At 37.4% G+C, this 23,659-nt stretch overlaps 5 protein-coding genes, 1 long non-coding RNA gene and 1 pseudogene across 8 annotated transcripts; 2 read left to right on the top strand and 5 right to left on the bottom strand.

The window, feature by feature from the left end:
• Positions 1 to 593: 593 nt before the first annotated feature.
• Positions 594 to 3,422, bottom strand: LOC119989664 (zerumbone synthase-like). The gene is made up of 2 exons (XM_038835325.1): positions 3,113 to 3,422; positions 594 to 1,647 (listed from the first exon to the last, which is right to left on the bottom strand). Exons 1-2 carry the CDS (start codon positions 3,154 to 3,156, stop codon positions 849 to 851), a joined length of 843 nt encoding a protein of 280 aa, XP_038691253.1. The 5' UTR covers positions 3,157 to 3,422; the 3' UTR covers positions 594 to 848.
• Positions 3,423 to 4,295: 873 nt separating this feature from the next.
• LOC119989639 (xanthoxin dehydrogenase-like) lies at positions 4,296 to 5,477 on the bottom strand. The gene is made up of 2 exons (XM_038835289.1): positions 5,317 to 5,477; positions 4,296 to 5,171 (listed from the first exon to the last, which is right to left on the bottom strand). The coding sequence occupies exons 1-2, from the start codon at positions 5,364 to 5,366 to the stop codon at positions 4,373 to 4,375; spliced, it is 849 nt and encodes a 282-aa protein (XP_038691217.1). The 5' UTR covers positions 5,367 to 5,477; the 3' UTR covers positions 4,296 to 4,372.
• A 1,367-nt stretch (positions 5,478 to 6,844) lies between these two features.
• Positions 6,845 to 8,332, bottom strand: LOC119988731 (zerumbone synthase-like). Its single transcript, XM_038833886.1, has 2 exons — positions 7,948 to 8,332; positions 6,845 to 7,852 (listed from the first exon to the last, which is right to left on the bottom strand). Exons 1-2 carry the CDS (start codon positions 8,004 to 8,006, stop codon positions 7,051 to 7,053), a joined length of 861 nt encoding a protein of 286 aa, XP_038689814.1. The 5' UTR covers positions 8,007 to 8,332; the 3' UTR covers positions 6,845 to 7,050.
• Positions 8,333 to 8,463: 131 nt separating this feature from the next.
• On the bottom strand, positions 8,464 to 11,477 carry LOC119988009 (annotated as a pseudogene).
• A 371-nt stretch (positions 11,478 to 11,848) lies between these two features.
• LOC119990227 lies at positions 11,849 to 12,436 on the top strand. Its single transcript, XR_005465978.1, has 2 exons — positions 11,849 to 12,129; positions 12,245 to 12,436. It is a non-coding gene; the product is annotated as an uncharacterized LOC119990227 (long non-coding RNA).
• A 147-nt stretch (positions 12,437 to 12,583) lies between these two features.
• LOC119988420 (U-box domain-containing protein 44-like) lies at positions 12,584 to 16,459 on the bottom strand. Its single transcript, XM_038833453.1, has 3 exons — positions 14,762 to 16,459; positions 14,364 to 14,664; positions 12,584 to 14,178 (listed from the first exon to the last, which is right to left on the bottom strand). Exons 1-3 carry the CDS (start codon positions 15,557 to 15,559, stop codon positions 12,728 to 12,730), a joined length of 2,550 nt encoding a protein of 849 aa, XP_038689381.1. The 5' UTR covers positions 15,560 to 16,459; the 3' UTR covers positions 12,584 to 12,727.
• Positions 16,460 to 17,230: 771 nt separating this feature from the next.
• On the top strand, positions 17,231 to 23,053 carry LOC119987654 (CSC1-like protein At3g54510). Of its 3 annotated transcripts, XM_038832569.1 has the most exons (10): positions 17,231 to 17,636; positions 17,819 to 17,959; positions 18,460 to 18,523; positions 18,701 to 18,913; positions 19,648 to 19,842; positions 20,124 to 20,422; positions 20,881 to 21,160; positions 21,360 to 21,638; positions 22,116 to 22,349; positions 22,652 to 23,053. In XM_038832569.1, exons 1-10 carry the CDS (start codon positions 17,353 to 17,355, stop codon positions 22,805 to 22,807), a joined length of 2,145 nt encoding a protein of 714 aa, XP_038688497.1. In that variant the 5' UTR covers positions 17,231 to 17,352; the 3' UTR covers positions 22,808 to 23,053. The 3 variants fall into 3 exon arrangements, with proteins under 3 accessions (XP_038688497.1, XP_038688498.1, XP_038688499.1); XM_038832570.1 differs by lacking the exon at positions 22,652 to 23,053 and having other exon boundaries at positions 22,088 to 22,223; XM_038832571.1 differs by lacking the exons at positions 17,231 to 17,636; positions 18,460 to 18,523 and having other exon boundaries at positions 17,834 to 17,959.
• Positions 23,054 to 23,659: the final 606 nt, after the last annotated feature.

The following is a 23,659-nucleotide window of genomic DNA, read 5'->3' on the forward strand; positions in this document are numbered from 1 at the left end:
ACAATGAATTTTAAGGGAAGTTAGTCAACAGTCAACACAATTGAAGCCTTTCTCAGGAATAATTTAAGTGAAAATAATTTTTTTATAAGATAGTGAAAAACTGAAAATAATTCTTAATATCCTAAAAGGTCGAAAAATTTTTGGAAATCCACTATAATTATTTTTTTTTGAAACATTAATGGTTATTATTTTTGGTTAAGAGGCCAAGTGGTGGGAATTAAAATCTTCCCAAATCCTTGGTCAAGTACCCTATTTCCTTACAAAAATAAGAATAAAATTAATGTTTGGACTGATTGAGAAAAACAGGAACTCTATAATGGTACTAGGATTCATGAACATTATTTGTACCCCATTTTTTATTAAATACACCTCACTCTAGTATGTTTTTAAAGGGTGAATGAGGTGTACTTAGTAAAAAACGGGGTACAAATAATGTTCATCTTTAGGAATTAGGATTACTTGTGAATCAAACATGACCAACTTGTAAATTTCATGGAACTGGTTAACACCAACTTATGTTTTTTTACACTTGATAATTTGATGTTTCAGACAGACAAAAGAGAAACTGATCTATTCAGTCATATTGCATAGAATCAACAGGAAATCATTCAAAGCACGCAAATTCATTTCATTGGAACTGAAATCAAGGTTCCATTACATTGGATGAGTATCCAAATATATCACCATAACTTTCAACATATTACTCGCCCCAACTGACCGGAAATACTATAATTCTAACCACCCAGCAGCTACAAAAGCTGCTCTTATTTTGTATGGAAGTAGACGAGACGAGGAAGATAAAATTGCAACTCAATGCAAGATAGGGAACCTCATGAACTGAGTATCCATCATCTGAACACCTTAAATGCATGATTCACTGACGTAAAACCCCCATCAATAATCAGATGAGAACCACTGATGTATCTTGATTCGTCGCTAGCAAGGAAGAGCGTAGCATTAGCCACGTCTTCAACAGTGATGTCCACACCCTGCAAGTTAGCATGGTTTCTAGTATTAGCTTGAAAGCCTGCCAAGATATCCTCAACTTTCATCTCCTTGGGATATTTTGATACAAGCATGTCCGTGGCAATTGCATAAGGAGAAACAGCATTCACACGTATTCCGTGCTTTCCCAGCTCAGCTGCAACATTCTTGGTGAGTCCAATCACACCACACTTGGCTCCAGTGTATGCATGTGGAGCCATGCCTCCAACCTCACATGCAAGACTACCAATAGAAATGATAGCCCCCTTCTTTTGTGGGATCATAATCCTGGCAGCATGCTTCATTCCAATAAAAACTCCCCTCAAATTTACGTCGACCACCTTATCAAATGTGGATATCTCCACATCACGGATGTCTCGGTTTACCGGTCCTGACAACCCAGCATTGTTAACCATAATATCAAGTGTACCAAACTTCTCAACTGTGAAATCAACAGCATGGCGAATATCATCCTCGTTTGAGACATCACAATGTAAATAACAGGCATTCAGGTCACCACCAAGGGAATCACAGAGTTGCTGTCCCCTGTCGTCTTGCAAATCAAGAATGCAAACCTTTGCCCCCTGTTTGTGGAAGGTACGCACAATACTCGCTCCAATACCAGTGGCTCCACCAGTGACTATTGCCACTTTACCTAGTAATCTGGAAAAAGAAAGACATCATCAAGATACCGGAAGTTAAAAAAGGATGTAAGAATCTAACGCAACACTATGTAAGATAGCTCAAATTACATGTGTACAGTAGACACAGAAATGTAACTGAAGACTTCTTCATAGCATTTTGGAGAATATTAGCAAGACTACGCAAGATAGTTCAAACAAATGTTTGTTGACAAGAAGTGGCCGATGAAAACCAATTTATGGTTTCACTGTGATGACAGCAGCCACAATTTGCCTTAATCAAGAATATTTGTGCTCATTGATTAGCCAGTAAGACAGATACATAAGAGGCCAATTTGGAAAATGACTGAACAGACTAGACACAGAGAAGAAGAAAAAAGGCAGGTGTGAATGCCACAGCAGAAGAAAATAGGGGCCCTTTCTGCATTTGTTCTTGATTGTTCTTGAACTTAATCATCAGAAGCCTACCTTTCCAGAGAATACAACGAAAGTGATGGATTTCCTAGTTTCCCAACTTCATATTGAAGGATAGTTTATCAAATAGATTGTATGATTTGAATATCAAGACAACCATTCTGATCTTGATTCGATTGTATGAAGTACTTCATCAAAAACAAAGCTTAAGAAGTAATTTTATGTCGCCACGAAAAATAACAAAATATCTTAAGTGATTAATTTGAACCAATAAGCAGGGTACCCCAAATGTCTAACAATTGGGTATGTGATTAAATTTTCAATTCTTATCAGAAGGCTTCTCCTTATTCAGAAATCCGAACATGTGTTCAGAGTGAGATATCTAAGTAATCTTGAACCGATATGAAGAGTACAAAAATAAATTTTTGTACAACCTATTTCGAATTCAGAACAAGTGAAGCACCCAAGTAATCTGAAATCCATGTGGAGGGTTATCTTCTAACTCGGGCCAATGAAACTAAAGGTCAATGAAGCTCACCAAATTTATTTGAGAGCATACATGCGAACTTTCAGAATCCCGCTGCATACAGATAATCACTAAACATACCAAAGAGACATGCTAGTCACTGATTATGCAGATTATAGTAGCATCTATATATATAACAACTAACAGTTTCATCTCGAGAAATCATTTAATTTATCTTGTTTTCCTTGATCTCTCATATTAAAAATAAGTACAAAACACTAACTAGACTGGGAAATTTGTCAATCATATCCAATGTAAAGTATACATAGTAATAGGTACAACTTCAAGAACAATAAGAAATAATTTTATTAACATATTCAGTAACAGATACAGGTAACAATTTAGAGGAAAAGGAGCAGTCTTTAAATATTAATCAGATATATGATAAACAACATCAGATGGGTTTTACTACAGCAATCAGCATTAGCAGCACCAATATCTCACTATCACACATCAAACCCACTAAAAGCTTCACAACATCAAGAGAAACCCAAATTGAAGATACCAAATTTTAAAAATGTAGAATTAACAAAACAAATTGATTCACCTTTGGGTGGGAAGGTCATCGGAGTTGGTGGCAGAGGAGGACATAATGAATCTTCCTTCTTCTTTTGGGCTTTCTATCTCAAACTGGAGATCAAAATGCAGAGTTTTGGGTTTCTACAGATATGAGGTTTTGGTGGGTTTATATAGAGAACCCATGTTTCATCAACGACTTCCTTGCACTCAGACAGTCCTGCTTCCATCTCCGCCATCAGACAAAACAACTCCGCCAGTTTTGACTTCTCATTGCACATCAAAATCAAGGAATTATTTATTTTGTTATATCATATCTTGACAATCTGGTCATGGAGTGCTTATTGTGACCAACTGCAGCCACCGTAATTGAACTGTTGACCAGAGTGATCATAGAAAAACACCCTGCTAGGCTGCTACTGTTAGGCTGGGTTCAGGCCGGGTCGGGTAAAAGAAATTTGAGACCCAATACAATGCAGAGGCCCAATAGTTCGAGATATACAGGCCGGCTTTTAAGTTGAAGCAAAATTAGTAGAGCAGGAGGTTTAGGGGCCCATATACAATGAGTGCAGAAGTGATAGGGATCATCCCAATTACTGATATGTCACTCTTTAATTTAATCATCAGATTTTGTGGGCCCCTATACTTATATCAATCAAACGACAAGATGAATTACTGAGGCCCTAACATTTTTGTAACTAGTGCACAGAGACGGACAAATTATATATTTGTGTAGTGCCAGTAAGTGTCCGATTCCCGATTTAATCATATGTACCGATTGCAGTCGGTATCAAAAATGTTGATACTTTTTCATTATGATATAGATCCTAGCTGCGTTGTACACACATAATTTCATGTGCATCATGCAGGACATCATGTAGGACATGCAGCCTACAAATTCACTTGAATGTACAACTCAATAATTGGGATAACTGAAATTCCAATTATTGTAATTTTATCTCTTTGTTTTTTTATTCTACTTAAAATCAAACAAATCTTTGACTTTTTTGATTATCTTTAAAGCAGATCATGATGACGGAAGCTTTTTGAGAGCTATCCCAATACCACCAACCAACAATGATAAAGACATGTACCATACGGGTTTGTGGCAGATGATGAGTCCCTGTCTCGCTTCCCATAATGCTATGAGTCAAGCTCAATCTTATGCAATGTAAGCATTGATAGTCTTACAGTGCTTTTCAAGCAAAATCAGGTACAGCAATGAAAGCATATATTATTATTGCATAATAAGCAGCAGTGACACCCAACATTTGAAACACAAGTAAATCCATCAACTGAAGAATCCAAAAGAGTGATTTACACTGGTAAAACCCCCGTCGACTGGGAGATTAGTCCCGCTAATGTATCTTGCTTCATCGCTCGCTAAGAAAAGCACTGCATTAGCCAAATCATCAGTGGTTAGTTCCACACCTTTCAAATTAGCAGCGTTGCTAATCATAGATCGAATGCCTGCTAACGGATCCTCAGTTAGCTTTTCCTCAGAGAAGGCAGACGTTACCATGGCCGTTGGAACTCCGAAGGGAGAAATGCAGTTCACACGGATTCCATATTTTCCCAGCTCAGCTGCTACATTCTTGGTGAGCCCTGCTACACCATGTTTAGCTGCTGTATATGCATGTGGACCTCCACCTCCAATAACACTTGCAATACTACTAATAGAAATGATTGTGCCCTTTTTAAGTGGGATCATAATCCGTGCTGCATGCTTCATCCCAATAAAAACACCCTTCAGATTTACATCTATTGTCTTCACAAACGTTGAGATGTCGAAATCTCGGATATCTGGAGTTAGGGGTTCAAGTACCGCGGCATTATTGACCATAATATCCAGAGTACCAAACTTACCAACTGTGAAAGCAACAGCAGCGCTAATGTCATCCTCTATTGTGACATTACCATGAAAAAAACTTGCGTTTGGGTCACCGCCAAGGGACTCACAGACTTGTTGTCCAAGGATGTCTAGCACATCAACAATGCATACTTTTGCGCCATGTTTGTGTAACAATCGTACTATACTCTCTCCAATGCCTCTGGCGCCGCCTGTGACCAGAGCCACTCTTCCTAATAATCTGAACAGAAGAGAAAAAATTTAGGGGAAAGAAAAGTTTTAAGATATTATAATCAGATGTGATCACATACATATATCAGCAAGAACTGAAAATTACAGAGGACCCAGTTCATCCTAACGAATAATTAAGAAACTAATTGATTCACCTTTGGCTGGCTGTGGAAGAATCATTAGAGTTGGTGTTGTCGGTCGACATACTAAAGAATCGTGTTCTTGATTTGGTTTTCTAGTTCACTATACACCAAACAGAGCAGGCCCTCTTCCTCTATTAATTATGAGAACTGGTGCATCTAAATATAGAAACCAAAGTCTGGTTTCCACTGTTTACACTAAAAAAATATGGTCTTTTAATTTACCAATGAAATGTAAGTCAAGATTGGGTCCATACAGAACATTCCAACAGAACATAGATGATGTATTAGGTAAAGTGATGCCAAAAATTGTAGTCCCCACTCCCCCACTATCTCGATTTGTGTGCCAAACTTTTTTTTGATACCCGAGGAAGCCCTGGTTTAATGGTCATTTTGTGTTCCCTGGATCAATTTTAAATCCTAATTTGACTATCACAGCCCGCACCACGACAACAATCCATTTAGATATGGCTGCAATTCGTGTGGGTAAGTGGGTCAAAGTCACCACCTTATGTTCCTTTAATCCTTAAGTCTGGAGACGTAACCAATCAAACTATTGTCCAATTGTTGCATGTGTACCAAACGTGATCAAGCTTAAGCATATATAACTACAGACTGCACAACTTGATCCCAACCAAAAACAAATGAAGGTAGCATGTTAGACGCTCACTACAGCAATTATCTGTATAGAACAAGGTATCAAACCAAAAAAAATTAATTGATGGAGGAGGGCTGATCAATCACTTCTTAATTTGGCTTTCTGTTTCATACTACACCCCAAAGAGGGCAGCTTTGCTTTCTGTACTAGGCTTGAAAGCTAGTGAATATAATAGGGAAACCAATATCTGGTCAGCAAGGCATTCATTATGCCTGCAAAAACACATGGGACTCTTACCTTACTGATGCTGTCACTGAGGCATTTTCTCGAACACTTGGTAGTGGTACCGTTCACCAGCGAATCCAAGTGAATCATTCAAACCCCATCAACCATGAGACTAACCCCACTAAGCTCCACACCTTGCAATACCAATCTCCCCCATGAAACCTCGAAGACCTGCAAATCCATCCTCACCTGAAATGTTCTTTCCGCCACTGGAGTCATAACTCCATATTTTCCCAATTCAGCTGCAACTTTCTTTGTAAGCCCCAAAATAGCATGTTTAGATGCTGTGTATGCATGTGGACCAACACCCAGAATTTCATTATTAACCATAACATCAAAAGTACTAAAATTTTCAACTGTGAAACCGATCGCACTGCGAATATCATCTTCTAATGGGACATAAATATAGAGATCATTTGGTTGTGACAGCTAGAGGGCATGAAATTGGGATGGGAAAGTGACAGAATACTGGTTCATACTTCTTTTTGTCGATGAAAATTTTTAGTTCATAGTTTAACTTCATTATTATGGATTTGACTCTATTATTTGAATATGATTCTTCCATCCATGTGTATTACTTAAGAGGATGGAGGAACTCTGCAATTCGACCGAGTCTCAAATTAATATCTAACAGCACAGAAATAATAATCTGACAGAGTGATGTGGTGTAGAAAAAATCTGACAGAACGATGTGACACACATCCCAAACTGTTCCTGATAACCATGTGCGTTTGATTACATGTAAAGTTCTGAATACTTGATTCAGAACTTTATCTAATTCACTTCAACTAAGAGCAAATTAATAACAAACAACATAGCAATTATTTATATATACATGCAGATATGGTGCCACAACTTACATAAAGTCAAAGATTGCTAGAGAAGGAGTGATTCACACTTGAAAACCCACCATCAATCATAAGATTAACACCACTGACATACTTAGCTTCATCACTAGCCAAGAACAGCACAGCATTAGCAACATCATCCACAGTGAAATCCACACCTTGTAAATTAGCCACCTTTCTGATAAAATCATTGGAACCAGCAATAAACATCTCATCATTTCTCACCTCCTCAGGCAAGGAATTCTGAGACATTGGAGTCATAAGGGCATAAGGTGAAACACAATTCACCCGAATGCCATGTTTTCCTAACTCCGCCGCTACATTCTTGGTTAGCCCTAACACAGCATGCTTGGATGCAGCGTAAGCGTGAGGAGACACACCTGCAATTGCACTAACCATACTGCAAGTAGAAATGATTGTGCCCTTGTTGAGAGGTATCATTATCCGCGCAGCGTGCTTCATTCCAATAAACACCCCCTTGGCGTTAATTCTGACAGTTTTATCAAACATGGATAAGTCGAAATCGCAAATGTCTGGTGTTAGTTGCTCTATAACACCAGCATTGTTAACCATGATGTCAAGAGTAGTAAATTTATCTACTGTAAAATCAACCGCGCGACGAATATCATCCTCTATTGAGACATCACAATGCAGATAAGCAGTATTCGGTTCTCCGCCGAGGGACTGGCATACTTGTTGCCCTAGTTTGTCTTGCACGTCAACTATGCAGACTTTTGCACCATGTTTGTGGAACAAGCGCACAATTGCCTCTCCGATTCCAGAGGCTCCTCCTGTGACCAGAGCCACTTTTCCTAACAATCTGGGAAAAAAAAATAATTAATAAAGTTTAAACTAATCATATATACATATATACATATATATGTGTGTGTGTGTGTGTGTGTGTGTGTACTTCACCTCTGGCTGGGAAGCAAAGAAGCAGCATTGGAGCTGATGGTGGTTTTTGTGCTGGACATACTCGATTACTTGCTCTTTTGGCTTTGTCTCACACTATATTACCAGATTTGCTTTTTAGCTAGGCTTGATATATATATATATATATATATATAGAGTTCATTTACTACCCCAACTAAATGCCTCAATTTACAGTTGAGCAACCCTATCACTACATTGATGAGATATATATAGCAATAATAAATTCTGGTAGTACTGGTTTTGCACTATTTTTATTTTTTGATTTTGGATGTTGATGCTTCAATCTTTTTCTACACAAGCATAGATGTACACATTAATTTTAGGAATTAGTGATGAGTAAATAGAGACATAGAGTAGGTAGTTGCAGAGTAATTTAAGATTGGGATATGAGTAGATATGGAGATATAAATACTAGTGGGACAAATGCTCATCTTTGTCAGTAGTATGGTCCATATACATGTTAGGTCCAGATTGGTTAGAGGCATAAATTGAACCAACTTGATCAGAATAATTAACTAATAACCAACAATAGATGTTAATGTAGCAGGACATATGTGAATGAAAACACCACCAGAACCAAAGAACCTAAAAGACCAGGAGAAGAAAGAAAGTCTTAAAAGACCTATGCTTGTGTCAATCACCAATAAACTTCCGTTTCTTGGTTGTGTTCATGTAAGGTCTGATGACCCATTCAATCTGTGCTTCACTCTGATCCACTGTTCCCAACTTCATCTGCAGCATAAGCACAGAGAAATAGGATCAAACACAAATGTCAATTTACAAAGTATTATCAAGGCCGCACTTATGCTTACCAAAAGACCTACCAAACATAACTCATTCATCTCCACATGGAGCATGAAAAACAGATAAAGTTGCAATACTTTCTCCACTTCCGCATAATTCACGCCAACAAGAAGAAAATAATAACAATAATCAAGCACCACGGAAAAATGAAATAAATGTTACTAATTACCTGATAAAGCCGCAATTCAAATCGAGGGCCAATCTCCTTCAGTTCGATCGATTTAGGACCTCCATGCTTCTCATAAATGTGGTTCCTGCATGTTCTTCGTAAGTTATTACAAGTTATGGAGGAACAGTCGCATCAAGAGAATAAGTGGCATCCATTCCATTATCATACAAGAAAACCAAACATCACAATCAGTCACTCAAAATGGAAATTTGGGAGAAAAAAACTATGTATAAGAAATCATGTTTTACCAGCATAACATTGGCATTCACATTAACGTAGATAAATGCCAACAACAAAGAAGAGCTTTTTTATCCTATACGCTGGAAATCCCAAAAATAACAGGCACAAGGCAAAAGATACAACAATTTTTACGAAGTTCAACTAAGAAAAATATGGATCAAGTGTAACGTAAGCAAAATGGCCTCTTCCTCATTACAACAACAATGAACCAACCTGAATGAAATATAGTCAGACTGATTTGCAAAAGTGACAATGCGTTTGGTATCTGGCTTTGGCACTGGAAAAAGATGCTTTAGAATGTTCGCTGTCATTTCACCTAGCTATCAGACAAATGACAAAGTACTCAAATAAGCATAGAGTCTTTACCAAACATACAAGCTGAAAGTAATAAATTGGTCCTACAACATAGACTTCATAGAGAGATCGAACAGTAGAAAATGGCATCCACGAGGGAAGCAGAAAAAGGCTCAAATTTATGACATCGTATAGGATAAATCACAAAGCAACGAAGATGAACTACTTTGAAAAGAAGAAAATGTGGAAAGGGTATAAATGATCCTCCCACCAAACTCATTCTTCCAACGTACATTGCATCCATTCTATGTTTGATTCTATTAAAAATTTGACAAGCTTATTTCAATCTGTGTGTGATATTTGGAAATTTTTTTGTTAGGAACAGCTTGAACTGAACTCACATAGTTGCTTGTGCCATCCTCTTAGTGGAAGGCTGATAATTATAGGAACAGCCTCAGAGCACAATAATTAAGTTGGATACATCAGTGTGGTTAGTTTTCTCAAAAAGTTATATGGGACTGTAATGATTCCCTGATTATCTGGCAAAAATTGTAGCTTTCGCATAGCAATAGAATACTTGAGTTGAGAAGTTGTTAAGACTCAAATGTGGGTATGCCTCAGGCATTGTTCCAATGGATTTCTTGTCCTTAATGTCATGTCTTGTAACCTAAAAAGACACAAGATTAATGTCTTCATTCTGACAGAGGATGGGCCTAAACAAAAAGGCATAAAGCAAAACTTTTCAAATTACCAACCACGTTGAGTAATCCAAAGTATGCGGTTGGACCAAATGGCAAATGGCTTATAATTAAACCATCTGGCACACCACGATGTTCATGAACCAACACAACATCCGTGAAATCACGTGTACGGCATTCATTAATAATTTCTGATACTACCTGTAAATAGAGAGAATCCAGAACTTCAACACTATAATATGATTTAGTAGTAACTTTCCATTACATAAACTGGATAAGGTCATGACTAAGTGAAACATTCAAGTTAGCATCCATTAGAGCAACAGCAAAGTGGAAAGGGAAACCAAAGACTTGACCATAATAGCACATTCATCATGCCATCACAAGGTACAAGAACACAGGAACAAATAACTAAATTAATTGAGAGATTAATCAAGAAAACCCAGGAGTAGTAAGGACTACCAACCTGACTACCACGGTTCATTCGTTGCGCATTAGGTAAAACAAATTTAAGTTCCTGCAGGGGCAGTGACATTTGAGTCGCAATTGATTATCAAAAAAATGGCATAAAAGACAACAACAAACTCAAATAATCCTACATATAGTTAAAAGATATGTGAAATCTACAAATTAAGACCAACCTTCACAAATTGTACAAGGGGGGGCACTTGGATTCCGGGATGTGGTTAGCAAAATTTTAGGATCTCGCTCCGTTGCATTAGCATACTCATCATCGATGTGAGTCCTTGGAACTAAAATTTAACAAAAAAAGGAGGAACACAAACAGTTTTCCAGTCAGGCCCAAACAAGAAAACTTGATTTCACGTAAGTTCACGAAAAACTGATGGCAAGTGGTTCTACACTTAAGCAAGACAGGCTAGAAGTATATTTTTGTGGGTAATGATCAACACAAGTCAATCTAGCAATCGCTCTTTCCCTTCCAAGCTCTTCCTGTACAAATATTCTCTCCTCAAACGAATGTTTCTACGCAACATTTTCAAGTGAGTGAAATAGACAAAGAGTTCTTAGAGAAACAATTTTAGCGCAATAAGAGTTTTCAGAATGAGATTGTGAATCAACAGAGCTTCTAGTGTTTTAGCTTTCCAGGGTTTTGTGCAGCAAGGTGACGAACGGAGGTTTTGGTAGTTTCTAAGTGGATACGACGTCGTTTATTAGTGGATATATGTTTTTTTAAGAATACATTCAATTTTTTTATTTTCTTTACAAATATTAGAAGTTATTTTATTTAATCACCAATGTGAAATTTTGCCCGTTAAATCATACCCTAAGGCTCCGTTTGGTTTCATAGTGAAATTGTAATAAGAATCCTATATTACGTGTAATTATAATTTCGAGTTTTGATTAGGTATTGTGATTACAAATTTTATAATATATATCAAGTATTGATAATGTGATTATACTTACAAATTCACCAAAATAAAAATGAAGTGATATTTTTAACTCTCTAGTCTTCAAAAAGCATCAAATTATTTTTAAGGTGTTGTCATGCTCACACTTGTGTGGGAATAATTAAAGAAGTGTCACTTAATTTTCTTAGAATACTTTTTAATTCACATACTATAAAATATAAATATGCTCTAGCTGTAAAGAATTCAGTGGAGTAAAGTTTCAGATTCTAAAATGTATTTAGCAGCAATCATAAAGAGAGATTCCTTCAATTATAGAAACATGCTTATAAAAGAAAACACAAACCTTCAAGGATGCCCTAAACCTCTAAAGCATCAATCTTTCAAGAGGAACTAACAATTAGGGTTTTCTTTTGTTTCTACCATTAATGGCACATGAGAGTAGTACACAAGTAGATCATCATGAGAAGAGCCTGCATGAGCCTCCTAATAAGCCTCAAACAATGAAATGTTGTTGTTTACTACAAACAAGGAGGAGAAAAGTTCCAAGCACAAAGAAGAAAAGAGAGGATAGCGGTTTTATTGAAGGATGGTAAGTCTTTGTATTCATTGTCATATATATACATATATACATTAATTTTCTTGAAGTTTCTTTGTATAAAAATGATTCACTGATGTATATTGTCTGTAATTTGAACCCCTTGCAGCCTCTATGTTTTGTGCTGCTTTTGGATGTGTGATCCATGTTTTGATAAAATGAAGCACCTGTAGAGGAATCTGCATCACTGTACTTTGGAATTTTCATGAGTACAGAGAGGAGGGACTCAGACAAAAAAGATGGTTGTACAAGTATTGTAAAATCTATCTAAAATAATGAAATATTCATGTATTGGGCTCGACCTGAATCCTGCGTGCAGCATATTTGTATGTGTGTGAGGGTGTGTTGCATGTGTGTGAGTTCTATGCGGAAAAAAAAAAACACTAAAACATTCGACCAGCCATCACCGAAGCAGGAAATAACTGATTTTGTCTATTTACATCTGGTATGTTGGATTCTTTTCATTTTCTATAAAAAAAAAATGGTAAACTGAGAGCAATGTGAACAGAGACATGACAGGGAAAAAATGTATATGATTGCGTAAAAGAACTCGCACCCATTTGTTCTTGTTGCATACAATGTGTACATGGTTTCAAAAGTAACTAGATTGGACCTGCAAGAGCTCTAGCTGAGCCAAGAGCTTCGCGACTTTTGGTTTCAATCTTGGATCTCCATTCTGTGCTAGATCAATGAGCACAACTTCAGCTGAATTTCCATATTGTGCTCTGTGTTCCTCAATTCTAAAGATTCTCTCTAACATCCATACTGCTTTCTCTTGCACCGTAACGTTTCCTGATTCTAGAACTCTTATAAGGGCCTCAACGCCAGACATTTTAGCGATGTAGTTGCTTCCATTTTCCCAAAGCTCGGGTTGCAATAGGGTTGCGAGTGCACTGAGAACTGCTTCGTCGACATCTCTCTCTTGACCTTCCAATGCTTTGATTAAGGGAGAAATAGCACCAGCCTTGACCAGACAAAATGTGCTTTTCACATAACAGTAACCATCATGAACTTCACAAAATGAATCCGCAGGAGGGACACACAACCAGCTTGACTTTCTGACCTTTCTTAGAGAGAGTGAATTCTGTGATAGCTGTGCTAGTGAGGTTGCAGCTCTGCATTTAGTGACAACTGAACCAATTGACAGCAATTTAACCAGTAAAGGGATCACCCCAAGTTCAACTGAAAGGAGCTGTAGTTTCTTATCAGACGAATCTGTGAACCGAGTTAGAAGACCAGCAACATTCTCTTGTAACAGGCACATTGTGGTCGTTGCTGTTGCAGTGCTTGAATTCATTATTGAGATAAGAATTGGCAGCAAATTTTCCCTTTTCAATGCATCTGTTGCTTTCTTATCACCAATAGGAAGATTGCTCAGTATGCCAACCGCAGCAGCCTTTTCAGTCTCGAATGTTGATGAAGAGATGATATGCACAATAGTATTAAGATGAGTTTCTCCAAGCTGTTCTGTGAAATCTTCTGGTGAATCTTTAGAGAGAGTGTACAGTAAATTTAAGGCACTCGTCCTGTTTTTGACGTTACCTTCAATGAGGAAGGGTAGGAGAAGTTGTATTGCCCCATTTTCTTTGATCTTTCTCCTTACTTTGGAAGCGCTAGAATGAGCAGCAATGCTGTTGAGTGCTTCTAAGAGGTGATTCTGAATTACTGGACTAGACAGATTAAGAAGTGAGAGCATCTGCTGAGCCACGTCTTCATTAAAAAGAATGGATTCAGACCGAGCAATCCTCGCAAGAATTGCTGATGCTGGCTCCCGAAGAGTCATCAGCACGGATGTGACAGAGAAGAGAAGCTGAAGTAGATGTGCAATAATGCCTGAATTGATCAAAGGTTGGAAGTTATCAGTCAACCTTGATAGATTTTGCAATGCATTTAAAGCAGATAGCTTGGCTTCCAGCTTTCCGGCAATGAACATTTTCACTAGTGGGTCAATGGCTCCGTCTTCACCGAGTGATGCTCTTCTTTGATCTGTTAGCCCCATCCTTGAAAGTGATGTCGCCATGAGTATCTTAGTCATGTCAGATCCTACAAAGCATGGCACGGATAGTTTCATCAGATTGTAAATCCCTTGCAAAGTCATGGACTTGGATTTGGATTTCAATCAAGACTCGGATTGATATGACAAAAGACAGAGAATTGAAAGCAGCAATCACCCTTGTGACTAAGTTATACTACAAAGAGATTAGTCGAAGCAAAGGGAAGATATTTACCTTCTCTTAGGCACTGCACCAGTGGTTTAAAGTAACCAGCTTCTGCCATATGAAGTGCATTTTGGGTGTTACTTGACAATGCTTTCAATAACTTCCCTGCATCGTCGGATGCAACTGAATCATGCCCATTAAGAATCGCGACTAACATAACAATACACCCTTGGATTCTGCCGCTCCGCCTCCTAATTACAGGAATATCTGAAAGATCCAGCAATAGTCCAACAGCTTCCCTCCTCTCCTCCACATCCCGTGCCAAAGATTTCACCAACATGGACAAGAATGCATTATCCGCCATTTTCTCCTGCAAACTACTACATAATGTAAGTAACTAACAAGAAAATATGTTTGAATTCCAAACCCAAGACTTTAAAACCAAAATTAATCCATTCATGATTTACCTTGTTTTCAGCATTCTTCGAAGCAAGGACTCTCAGTATCTGAATTATGGTCAACCGATAATTACACTTGCTTGAACCTAACCGGTTAAACAAAATTGGAATAACTCCTTCATCACTTATCCATTCATTGTCTACCACTCTATCCTCAACAAAATCACTTAATCCCACAAGTGCGAGCCTGAAATCTTCATCATTGCCATACTTAAGCTGCAACACAACATCCTCAAGGCTAAGACTAACCCTTTCTTCCTCGATTTCTTTATCCGATTCCAACTCACTACCAAATCCCGATTCTCTACTCGGATTGGGAGTAGGTGCTGAACTAGGACTTAAACTTGCGTCAAACCTTACAGTCATCAATTCTGAACTGGGGCTTACACACACATCAAACCTTACATTCATCAATTCTTTCCGCAGTGCCCCAATCTTCTCTTTAACACCAGTTGACCCTTCTAGGCTTGCAAACTGTATGAGCCCTAAAGTTCTACCAAGATCCTGAGTCACGTCCTCAATTTGTTTAATGAGTGATGTTGAATTGGTGTTATTTATCAAAGCCTTAGCACGCCTAAGCTCTAATTCAAAGGATTCAGCAGCTTTTCGAATTGGAGAGTTGTCCATGACTTTTTCATTGTCTTTAATGTCTACAAGGACCAGCATAAGCTTATCGATAAGAATTGCAAATTCTGTGAAGATATCTGTTTCATATTCAGAGTTTCTTGCAAGTGATGCCACCTCTTCTGCCGAGGCTTGTAGCTCCGAAATTAGCTCGGAAAAGCTTCTGGTTTCAGTGCCTTTCATTGCAAATAAATGCAGAACAAGAAGAAACTCCCAATAGAACAAAAAATTCAGAGATGAACTATGCAGAGGTTTAAGGGTTTTTTTACAGAATCAACCAAGAATTCCATTGTGAAGGTTGCAAAGAAAGGTATAGACAATTTTGGGTATAATAAAAGCAGAACAAAAAGAAATTACCAAATAGAACAGAAAAATCAGAGAAAAACTATGCAGAGGTTTCTGGGTTTTCAACAGAATCAATCAAGAAGATACAAAAGAGAAGGAATATGAATATGGAGACGAAGGAACCAAACTAATGTGCGGGTACTGAGAATTCAAAGACCATTAAATCAAAATACACTAACAAGAGAAGCAATGTATACTCATGAAGTGAAAGGTAATAGTAACATTCAACAAAGCAAAAAAATCAAGGATGTGAACCTGAAGGAACTGACCAGTCTATGACGTGTATCACAAGTAGAAATTACCAATAGAACAAGAAAATCTATAGAAAAACAACGCAGAGCTTAATGGGTTTTCGCAAACATCAATCAAGAAGTTGAATACACAGATTGAAATGGCAAAATTGACAGAGAAACTGAGAATTCAAGGATTATCGATCAAAATACACTAACAAGAGTACTAATACACATAAGAGTGAAAGGTAATATTAACATTCAACAAAGCAGAAAAATCAAGGAAGTGAACCTGCGAGAGACTGACCAGTCTATGACGGGTATTACAAGTAGAGCAAGAAAACCAATTCGAAACTGTGTATATACGAGTAAGCTTGGCGTGTATTTTTTGCCATGAACTTGTCGTCGTTATGTGGAGGAGGTATCTGGATTGTCAGTGTCAGCCGTCTCTTATTTATTGTTAAAGTTCCACTCTTCTTCTTCTTCTTTCTTTTAATGGAGTTAATACAAGCTGGTGGCGCAGACATGGTCAATACATCATTTCTTGGCTTGCCCAGTGTAAGCGGTAGGCCTAGTCGGTCAATTTGGCTGAGCTCAAACCGTATTGGCACTCGGAAGGTATGAGTTTGATTTTCACCGAAAGTGAGTGATACCTTTATAATTACAAGTTGGGTTTTACACTAATTTATCCTATTGTCATGTGAAAAATTTTTACACGCTGGATTAAGGATTTGAGGTTATACTCATATCGGATATACCCAGTGCGAACTTGCATGATTTTACAATTTTATATGTGACAATAACGTGTTTTTCATGCATTTTTCTCCATTCATTTTTTCGAAGTAATTAATGGGGTTTCTGCTTTGAATATGAAGGTCTGATGACTTTAATTTGCTTGGTCAACGGGAAAACCCGTCCCACCCGGTTGTTGGGTGTGGACTTGACAAAATAAATTGACACTTAGCCCAAAAATAAATTTAATTTATTGGTATTATTTCGTTTTCAATGCACAATTTGAGATTTATTTATTTCTAGTAAAAAATATTTATTTCTAGTAAATTATTGTTAAAAATAACTTAATAGGTAGTCCACTCTGGGCATGTGAAGTTCTCTATAGTCGGCCCATTGGACCTTTCAACCTATATGATGGGCGGACGTGGCCCATTGAGCCAGGTTGTGGGCTTATGGGCCTTTCTCTCTGACAGTCTGACCCATTACAACAAACTAGCACAGCCATGCCAACGCAGTTACGAATTGAGATCCTTCTTTAACTGCAAGACCGCCACAACACCTGCCACGTACCACCGTAGCTGTCACGCTCTCAGTCACTCTCTCCCTCTCTCTCTCCGTCTTTCTTCAAAACTGAAATTTGGTATCTATCCATGGCTCTGTTGTTTGAAAATGGATGCTCACAGTCTCGTCGCCTCGGCAGCAATCAACATAGGCTTGGCTTTGATAATCCTCTCACTTTTCTCCGTCTTGAAGAAACAGCCTTCCAATGCCCCTATCTACTACGCTCGTCGTCTCTCCAAACGACAACACGTTCCCTTCCATCACTCACTCACTCTTTCGCGGTTCCGCCCTTCGATTTCTTGGATTCCTCGCGCATTTCGCTTCTCCGAAGATGAAATCCTCCACATCGGCGGCCTTGATGCTCTTGTCCTCATCAGACTATTCAAGTTTGGGTAAGTTTAACTTCCTGTGTTTGACTTTGATGCGGAACCTCCTCCGCTTTTGTCTATATTGCAGTTATTCTTATATTCTAAATATATTTACTGTAATTTAGTAATGATGCATGAATGATTTCTGCATTTGGTTGATGAATTAGTGGCACTTTTCATGTTCTGCATATATACTTGTCTTGCAGTATCAAATATTTTGCGGTCTGCTCTGTTGTTGGAGTTACAATACTTGTTCCAATAAATTATTATTCGCCGGAGGAGCCAACAAAAATCAACCATTCCATGGATTCTTTTTCAATATCGAATATCAAGAGAGGCTCCAACTGGTGAGTTCTTTATCACTTTGGAAAAATATGAAATTATTTATCTGTCTATGAAGTTTTAATCTCTGTTTGTTTTATATTTTTTACTTTCATATTTATCATTGGAGTTTGAAATCCAAATAAATACTACTCATTGGACTTTCAAAGATTAAAACTTCAAAGGATAATTTTATTGAAGGATAATTTTAAAATCGTCTAAACACCCGATAACTTTATACTATACGAAGTCTTATTCTCTCATCCAATCGGAGCCTCAAAGATTATGCTTGCATTGCTATGGTGATGTTGCCTGGCTATATCTACCACTTACTAAACTTAGGTTATGTGTGAAGTCAGGGCCGTTTGGCCACATAAAGGAGGAGGTTTATCATGATGCATATAGCCATATATCGGTTTTATTATATGTATAGCTGAGAACATTTGATTACTCAATTGATACAGTATATTCTGCTAATGAAACATCATAAATCAATGAGCTTACTAAGTTTCTTTTTCTACTCTAGGCTATGGGTCCATTTTGCATGCCTGTGGTTTATATCTTTATATGGATTATACCTACTGTATAAGGTTAGTATGCACCTTGCTAGTTCCTGATGTAATAAACCATTTTCATAGGAAACACTTACTGCATGTAATGTTTACAGATCCTAGTAGAGATTGTTGGATCATGGGAATAGACTCGTGGTCACTTGCGCTCAAATGAATTGGCATAGAAGTTGACTTCCAGCATTGTTTCATCCTCAGGAATATGATGAGATCTTGGTTAAAAGGATGCAACAACTTCGGAACATCAGAGATCATCCTGATCAGTTCACTGCTCTTGTTAAGGAAATTCCCTTGTGCAGTGAACACAATGCTTATGGTTGCAATGTTGACCACTTCTTCTCTAGAAATTATCCTTGCAGTTATCTATCTTATCAAATACTATATGATGGAAAAGATATTGAAGTATTGTTGGTAAGTTCTAAATATTTTATAAACAGTTACTGTTTTGAATCAGTTCATTTCATTTGTATGATCTGTATGATGAGTGACGACTTTTGCATTACTTTATGATGAGAAATTTGACTTTTCTTACACCTATCCATGCTACTTGCGCAAAAATAATGGAAACCAGTTTCTGGATAATGAGAAACTCTCAAGGATCTGACGAATCAACAGAAAAAATGAAAGGATGATCAAGATGTATATCTTCCGTCATTTTCTATGGGTAGGTTTACCTTGAAAGTGCATGGAGGCAACTACTAACAGTTATACAGAAAAGAAAATTTTATACTTTAATTCTAATCCTGCACTTCTAACCAGGAAAATTCGAAATGGAAGGGTTGACATTATGGTGGCCAGCTAATTTATGCATAAATTAAACAAGAAGTTTTGGGGTGAGATGTCATGTGAAACACTCTCACAATAAAAAGCAGAAGCATATTAAACCATGTGTCTCGAACTTCTACTTCTGTCTCACGAGAGTAGCCATAGATAATCATCAGATCTTTCTTGCCCCTTAAAATCATTAGCATTTTCGGTTTTTCTATGATTCGATGTTCAAATGGAAAATGATCACTGGTTTGTTGACTAAATATGACCAAGATATTTTTTTGCTTTTTTTCTTTTATAACTTAAGACTGGAGTATCTCTTATTTCCTTTTTCCCTTTTATGGTGGAAACACTCTTGAAACATGATTACATTGCAGGAACGGGCAAAGTATATTTTAAGAAAGATAAAGGACTTACGAGAGAGGTCTAAGATCAAGAAATCTAACAAAGGTTCCTTGCTCTTGGATGCATCTCAGAAGGATGTGCTGGAAATATCCGTCCAGGAGGAAATGTTTCAAGCACTTCTAAGTAAAGTTCATCAATTGCAGAGTGAAGACATGCTTAAAAAAAGGGTAATTTCTGACTGACAGTATTGTATATAACCACAAAATATAACCTGTTGTCGGTGTTAAAATTTTTGAAAAGATCACTTATTATTGTTTTTCCATCTTATTTTGCTGAAATAATTATAGGGAAGTTTCATTTTATTTTGTTCTTCACGTATATTGTCTTTCCATGTCACATCAAAGGCATACGTCTTTCCATTATTTGTCCTTATGAAGTGTATTTTCTGTTTGCATTGTTTAGTTATGAGTTCAAATTATGATACCCAAGTTTTTTCCCTTTCTTGAAGGAGTTGCCTGTTGCCTTTGTTACATTCAAGTCCCGGTGGGGAGCTGCACTTGCTGCTCAATCACAGCAGCACTCAAATCCAACTCTATGGACAACTGAGATGGCTCCAGAACCAAGGGACGTATCATGGAGGAATCTAGCAATCCCATTTAAAGTTTTGTTGCTTTACAGAACTGGAGTTGTCCTTGCAGCATCACTTCTTACGATATTCTTCGCTATTCCAGTTACAGCGGTGCAAGGAATAGCCAAGTTTGAGAAACTGAAAAAGTGGTTCCCGCCAGCCATTGCGATTGAGCTGATGTAAAGTCACTTTATATTTTCACGCTTGCTTCTTTTGTGATTATACCTTGTTGTAACTTTATTGCTCTCTCCTGTTTGGACTTCCTTGGTGGTTCAAAGCATTTATAAGAAAGTTACTTACTGCTCACTCTCCGAGGGACTTGTGTGAGAAAAAGTCTGATTATCACAGAAGTCAAGCTTATGGACTTGTTTTTTTTTTTTCTTTTCTAATTTACAAGGTAAAATTTTTACTTGATGTATCTTTATTTTTCCAAAAAGCTTCATGGTTTGGATTATCCTGAGTTTTGTTGTCTCAATGCATGATCTTAACAACTTACTTTGATTTGAAACATTATTTGTTTAATCAATGATTAGTATACATCATTCCATTTATTTTTATTTTTCCAATGAAATATGCACGCACCATATTGACACCTTTTTTTTTTGTTCTTGTGATGAACACATATGCGAGTAAACAGACCAGGATTAAGTTCTATAGTGACAGGCTATCTTCCAAGTGCCATTCTGAAAGGATTTATTTACATTGTGCCATTCACAATGCTGGCCATGACAAAAGTTTCTGGTTCTGTCTCAAGGAGTAAGGAGGAGCTAAAGGCCTGTAGCATGGTGTTTTATTTTCTTGTGGGAAATGTATTCTTTTTAAGCTTGATATCAGGGTCGTTACTCGATGAAATTGGAGCATCCTTTGCTCATCCCAAGGATTTTCCCAGTCATCTCGCTAGTGCTGTTTCTGCACAAGTAAGCTTGGTTTTGCAGCATATTTTGATTCTTTTGTTTTCATTAATCCATGTCTCATTGTGAATGGCATTACTATAACTGATAGACAGTGGAGCTATTATAGATAATTTAGGTTGCATAGGTTGAATAAATTGTTGTAGCTATGTACGTTTACTTTGTTTAATGGAAGTTCATGTAGCATTTTGTTTTTTTGTTTCAGGCAGATTTCTTTGTGACATACATCTTGACAGATGGGCTGTCAGGTTTTTCTTTGGAGATTCTGCAGCCTGGCTTACTTTTATGGGATGGCATGATGTCATGTATATATGGCCGAGGAACAGAGAAAAATCCTTATCTTTATTCATTACCCTACTTTAGGGCCGTCCCCTTCGCCTCGTTGTCATTTCTTATTGGTATGGTATATGCCATTGTTGCTCCGTTGCTGCTTCCATTTCTTGTGGGCTACTTCTGTCTTGGCTACATTGTGTACATTAATCAGGTTAATTACTTGCAACTGATTTTTTTCTTGATTAATTATTTGTCAGCAGTGGCTATTATCTTAATGTTGGTGTCTGTCTGGAATTAACATATGAATCCAGTAACCTCATTTAGTTTTCCACTCTAGTTCACCATATGTCAACTCCTAAGTTCATAGTTAGGATGAACCATTAATGTTAACAATAGGGTGGTGATCAGAGAATGGCTAGATGCTAGATGTATGCAATCTTACATTTCCATGGTAGAAATATTTTTGCTGTTATGAGATAATGACATGAAATATCCACACCCTTCTAGAAATTCAGGATGCATAGACTATTGCTCCATGCTTGCACATCAAAACCTGTATATTGATTCAAACTTATCAAAGCTTTTGTCCACTTGGTAATATCACTTCCTTGCATTTTTCTTAGGTAATTCTGCAAGTTCTTATATTACAAAATGTCACAGGTGAACTTACTAAGATCATATTTAACAGATTGAAGATGTATATGAAACTACTTATGAGACATGCGGTCGGTATTGGTCATACATTCATCATTATATTTTATTTGGAATCATTCTCATGCAAATCACTATGATTGGTCTTTTTGGCCTGAAGTCAAAGCCAGCGGCTTCTCTAGCAACAGTTCCACTCTTATTATTCACTATAATGTTCAGCGAATACTGCAAGATCCATTTTCTTCCTTCGTTTCGTCATTATCCCATCCAGGTATACTTGATTCTTCACAATATTTTATGCTATTTGTATATTAGAAGTGTAACCATTTTGCAACGATCACTTCGGAGTTGAAAGTGTCCGTCCCTTTATTATCTTTTTCTCTTTAAATTTTCTCACTCGGTACAAGTTAAAAAGTATCTGGATGAAATTGTACCCACAGCTTGTTTTAATTGTGCTTTCAATCCTTATACCCTGATCAAATGTGGTTTTTTCCAGCAGTAGCGTTAATTTAATTCCACATTGCACTTGTTAGTTCTAGAATTAACCTAATTTAGATTGCTTTTCATGGGCAGAATGCGGTAGAAAATGATGAACTTGATGAGAAGAATGGTCGAATGGACTTCAACTCCAAAAATGCAATCAATTCCTATCTCCCACCTTACTTACGACCCAATGAGTTGATGGATTCAGAGTTGAGGTTTACACAACCGTTACTTTCTGCCGTCTGATATCAGTTTCTTCAACTCTTCATTCCTTTTTTTTGTGAATTTTGGACGATATGAGGCATATTGTTGTATGAACAATACCCGGCCACAGCTGCTAGTTCTTCCATACAAGGAGCTTTGCTTTTTTACACCACTTCTCTGGGTCTATTTCTGGATGTTGTTCTCTGTTATGCGTATTCTACGATCAATTAATTTTTTTTTTAAACGTGGAACTCACCCAGCTGACCACTAGACAAAAGACAAAGTAAACCCCGGGTGTATTATCTGATCAATGATTTATGTTGATTAGTTTGTGAAGCTTGTCAGCTCTAAATGGCCCCCATCAGTGATTGAACAATTGCATCTCATATTGTGCTACAAACATATTTCCGATCAAGATTGCATTCATGACAAAACAAACCAGTGTATTATTTATTGAACAATTCCTTGTGCTCTTCTTTAAGAAAGAACAAAATTAGGAAAGAAACCCAATCAAAGCCACAACTTATCTACAGCCAATATATAATCACAGGCAACCAACGCAGTTTCCCAGTGTGATTTGGCAGCAACAAACCTGTCACAAGTGTGTTTTTCCAAACAACAATAGGAGTATTCTAACATCACCACAGGAATATACATGGAAAAGTGAGGGAGATTGAATCAGATTCTGGCACCGAGCAAATTCATGAATGTAGATGCCCGAATCTACAATCGTTGAATAGTCAACGTAATTTATCTTGAGCCTTCTACAACGAGGCCCTGTGGAACAAAGCGAGGTTGAGGATGAAAGACTTGGGCACCGGTGGGGTACCTATCAAAGAGCCTCCGACGATCAAGTCAGTAATCGGAGAAAGTCAAGTAAAGCAAGTATATAAA

Source organism: Tripterygium wilfordii, chromosome 21, assembly GCF_013401445.1.
Source record: "Tripterygium wilfordii isolate XIE 37 chromosome 21, ASM1340144v1, whole genome shotgun sequence".
NCBI classification, from domain to species: Eukaryota; Viridiplantae; Streptophyta; class Magnoliopsida; order Celastrales; family Celastraceae; genus Tripterygium; species Tripterygium wilfordii.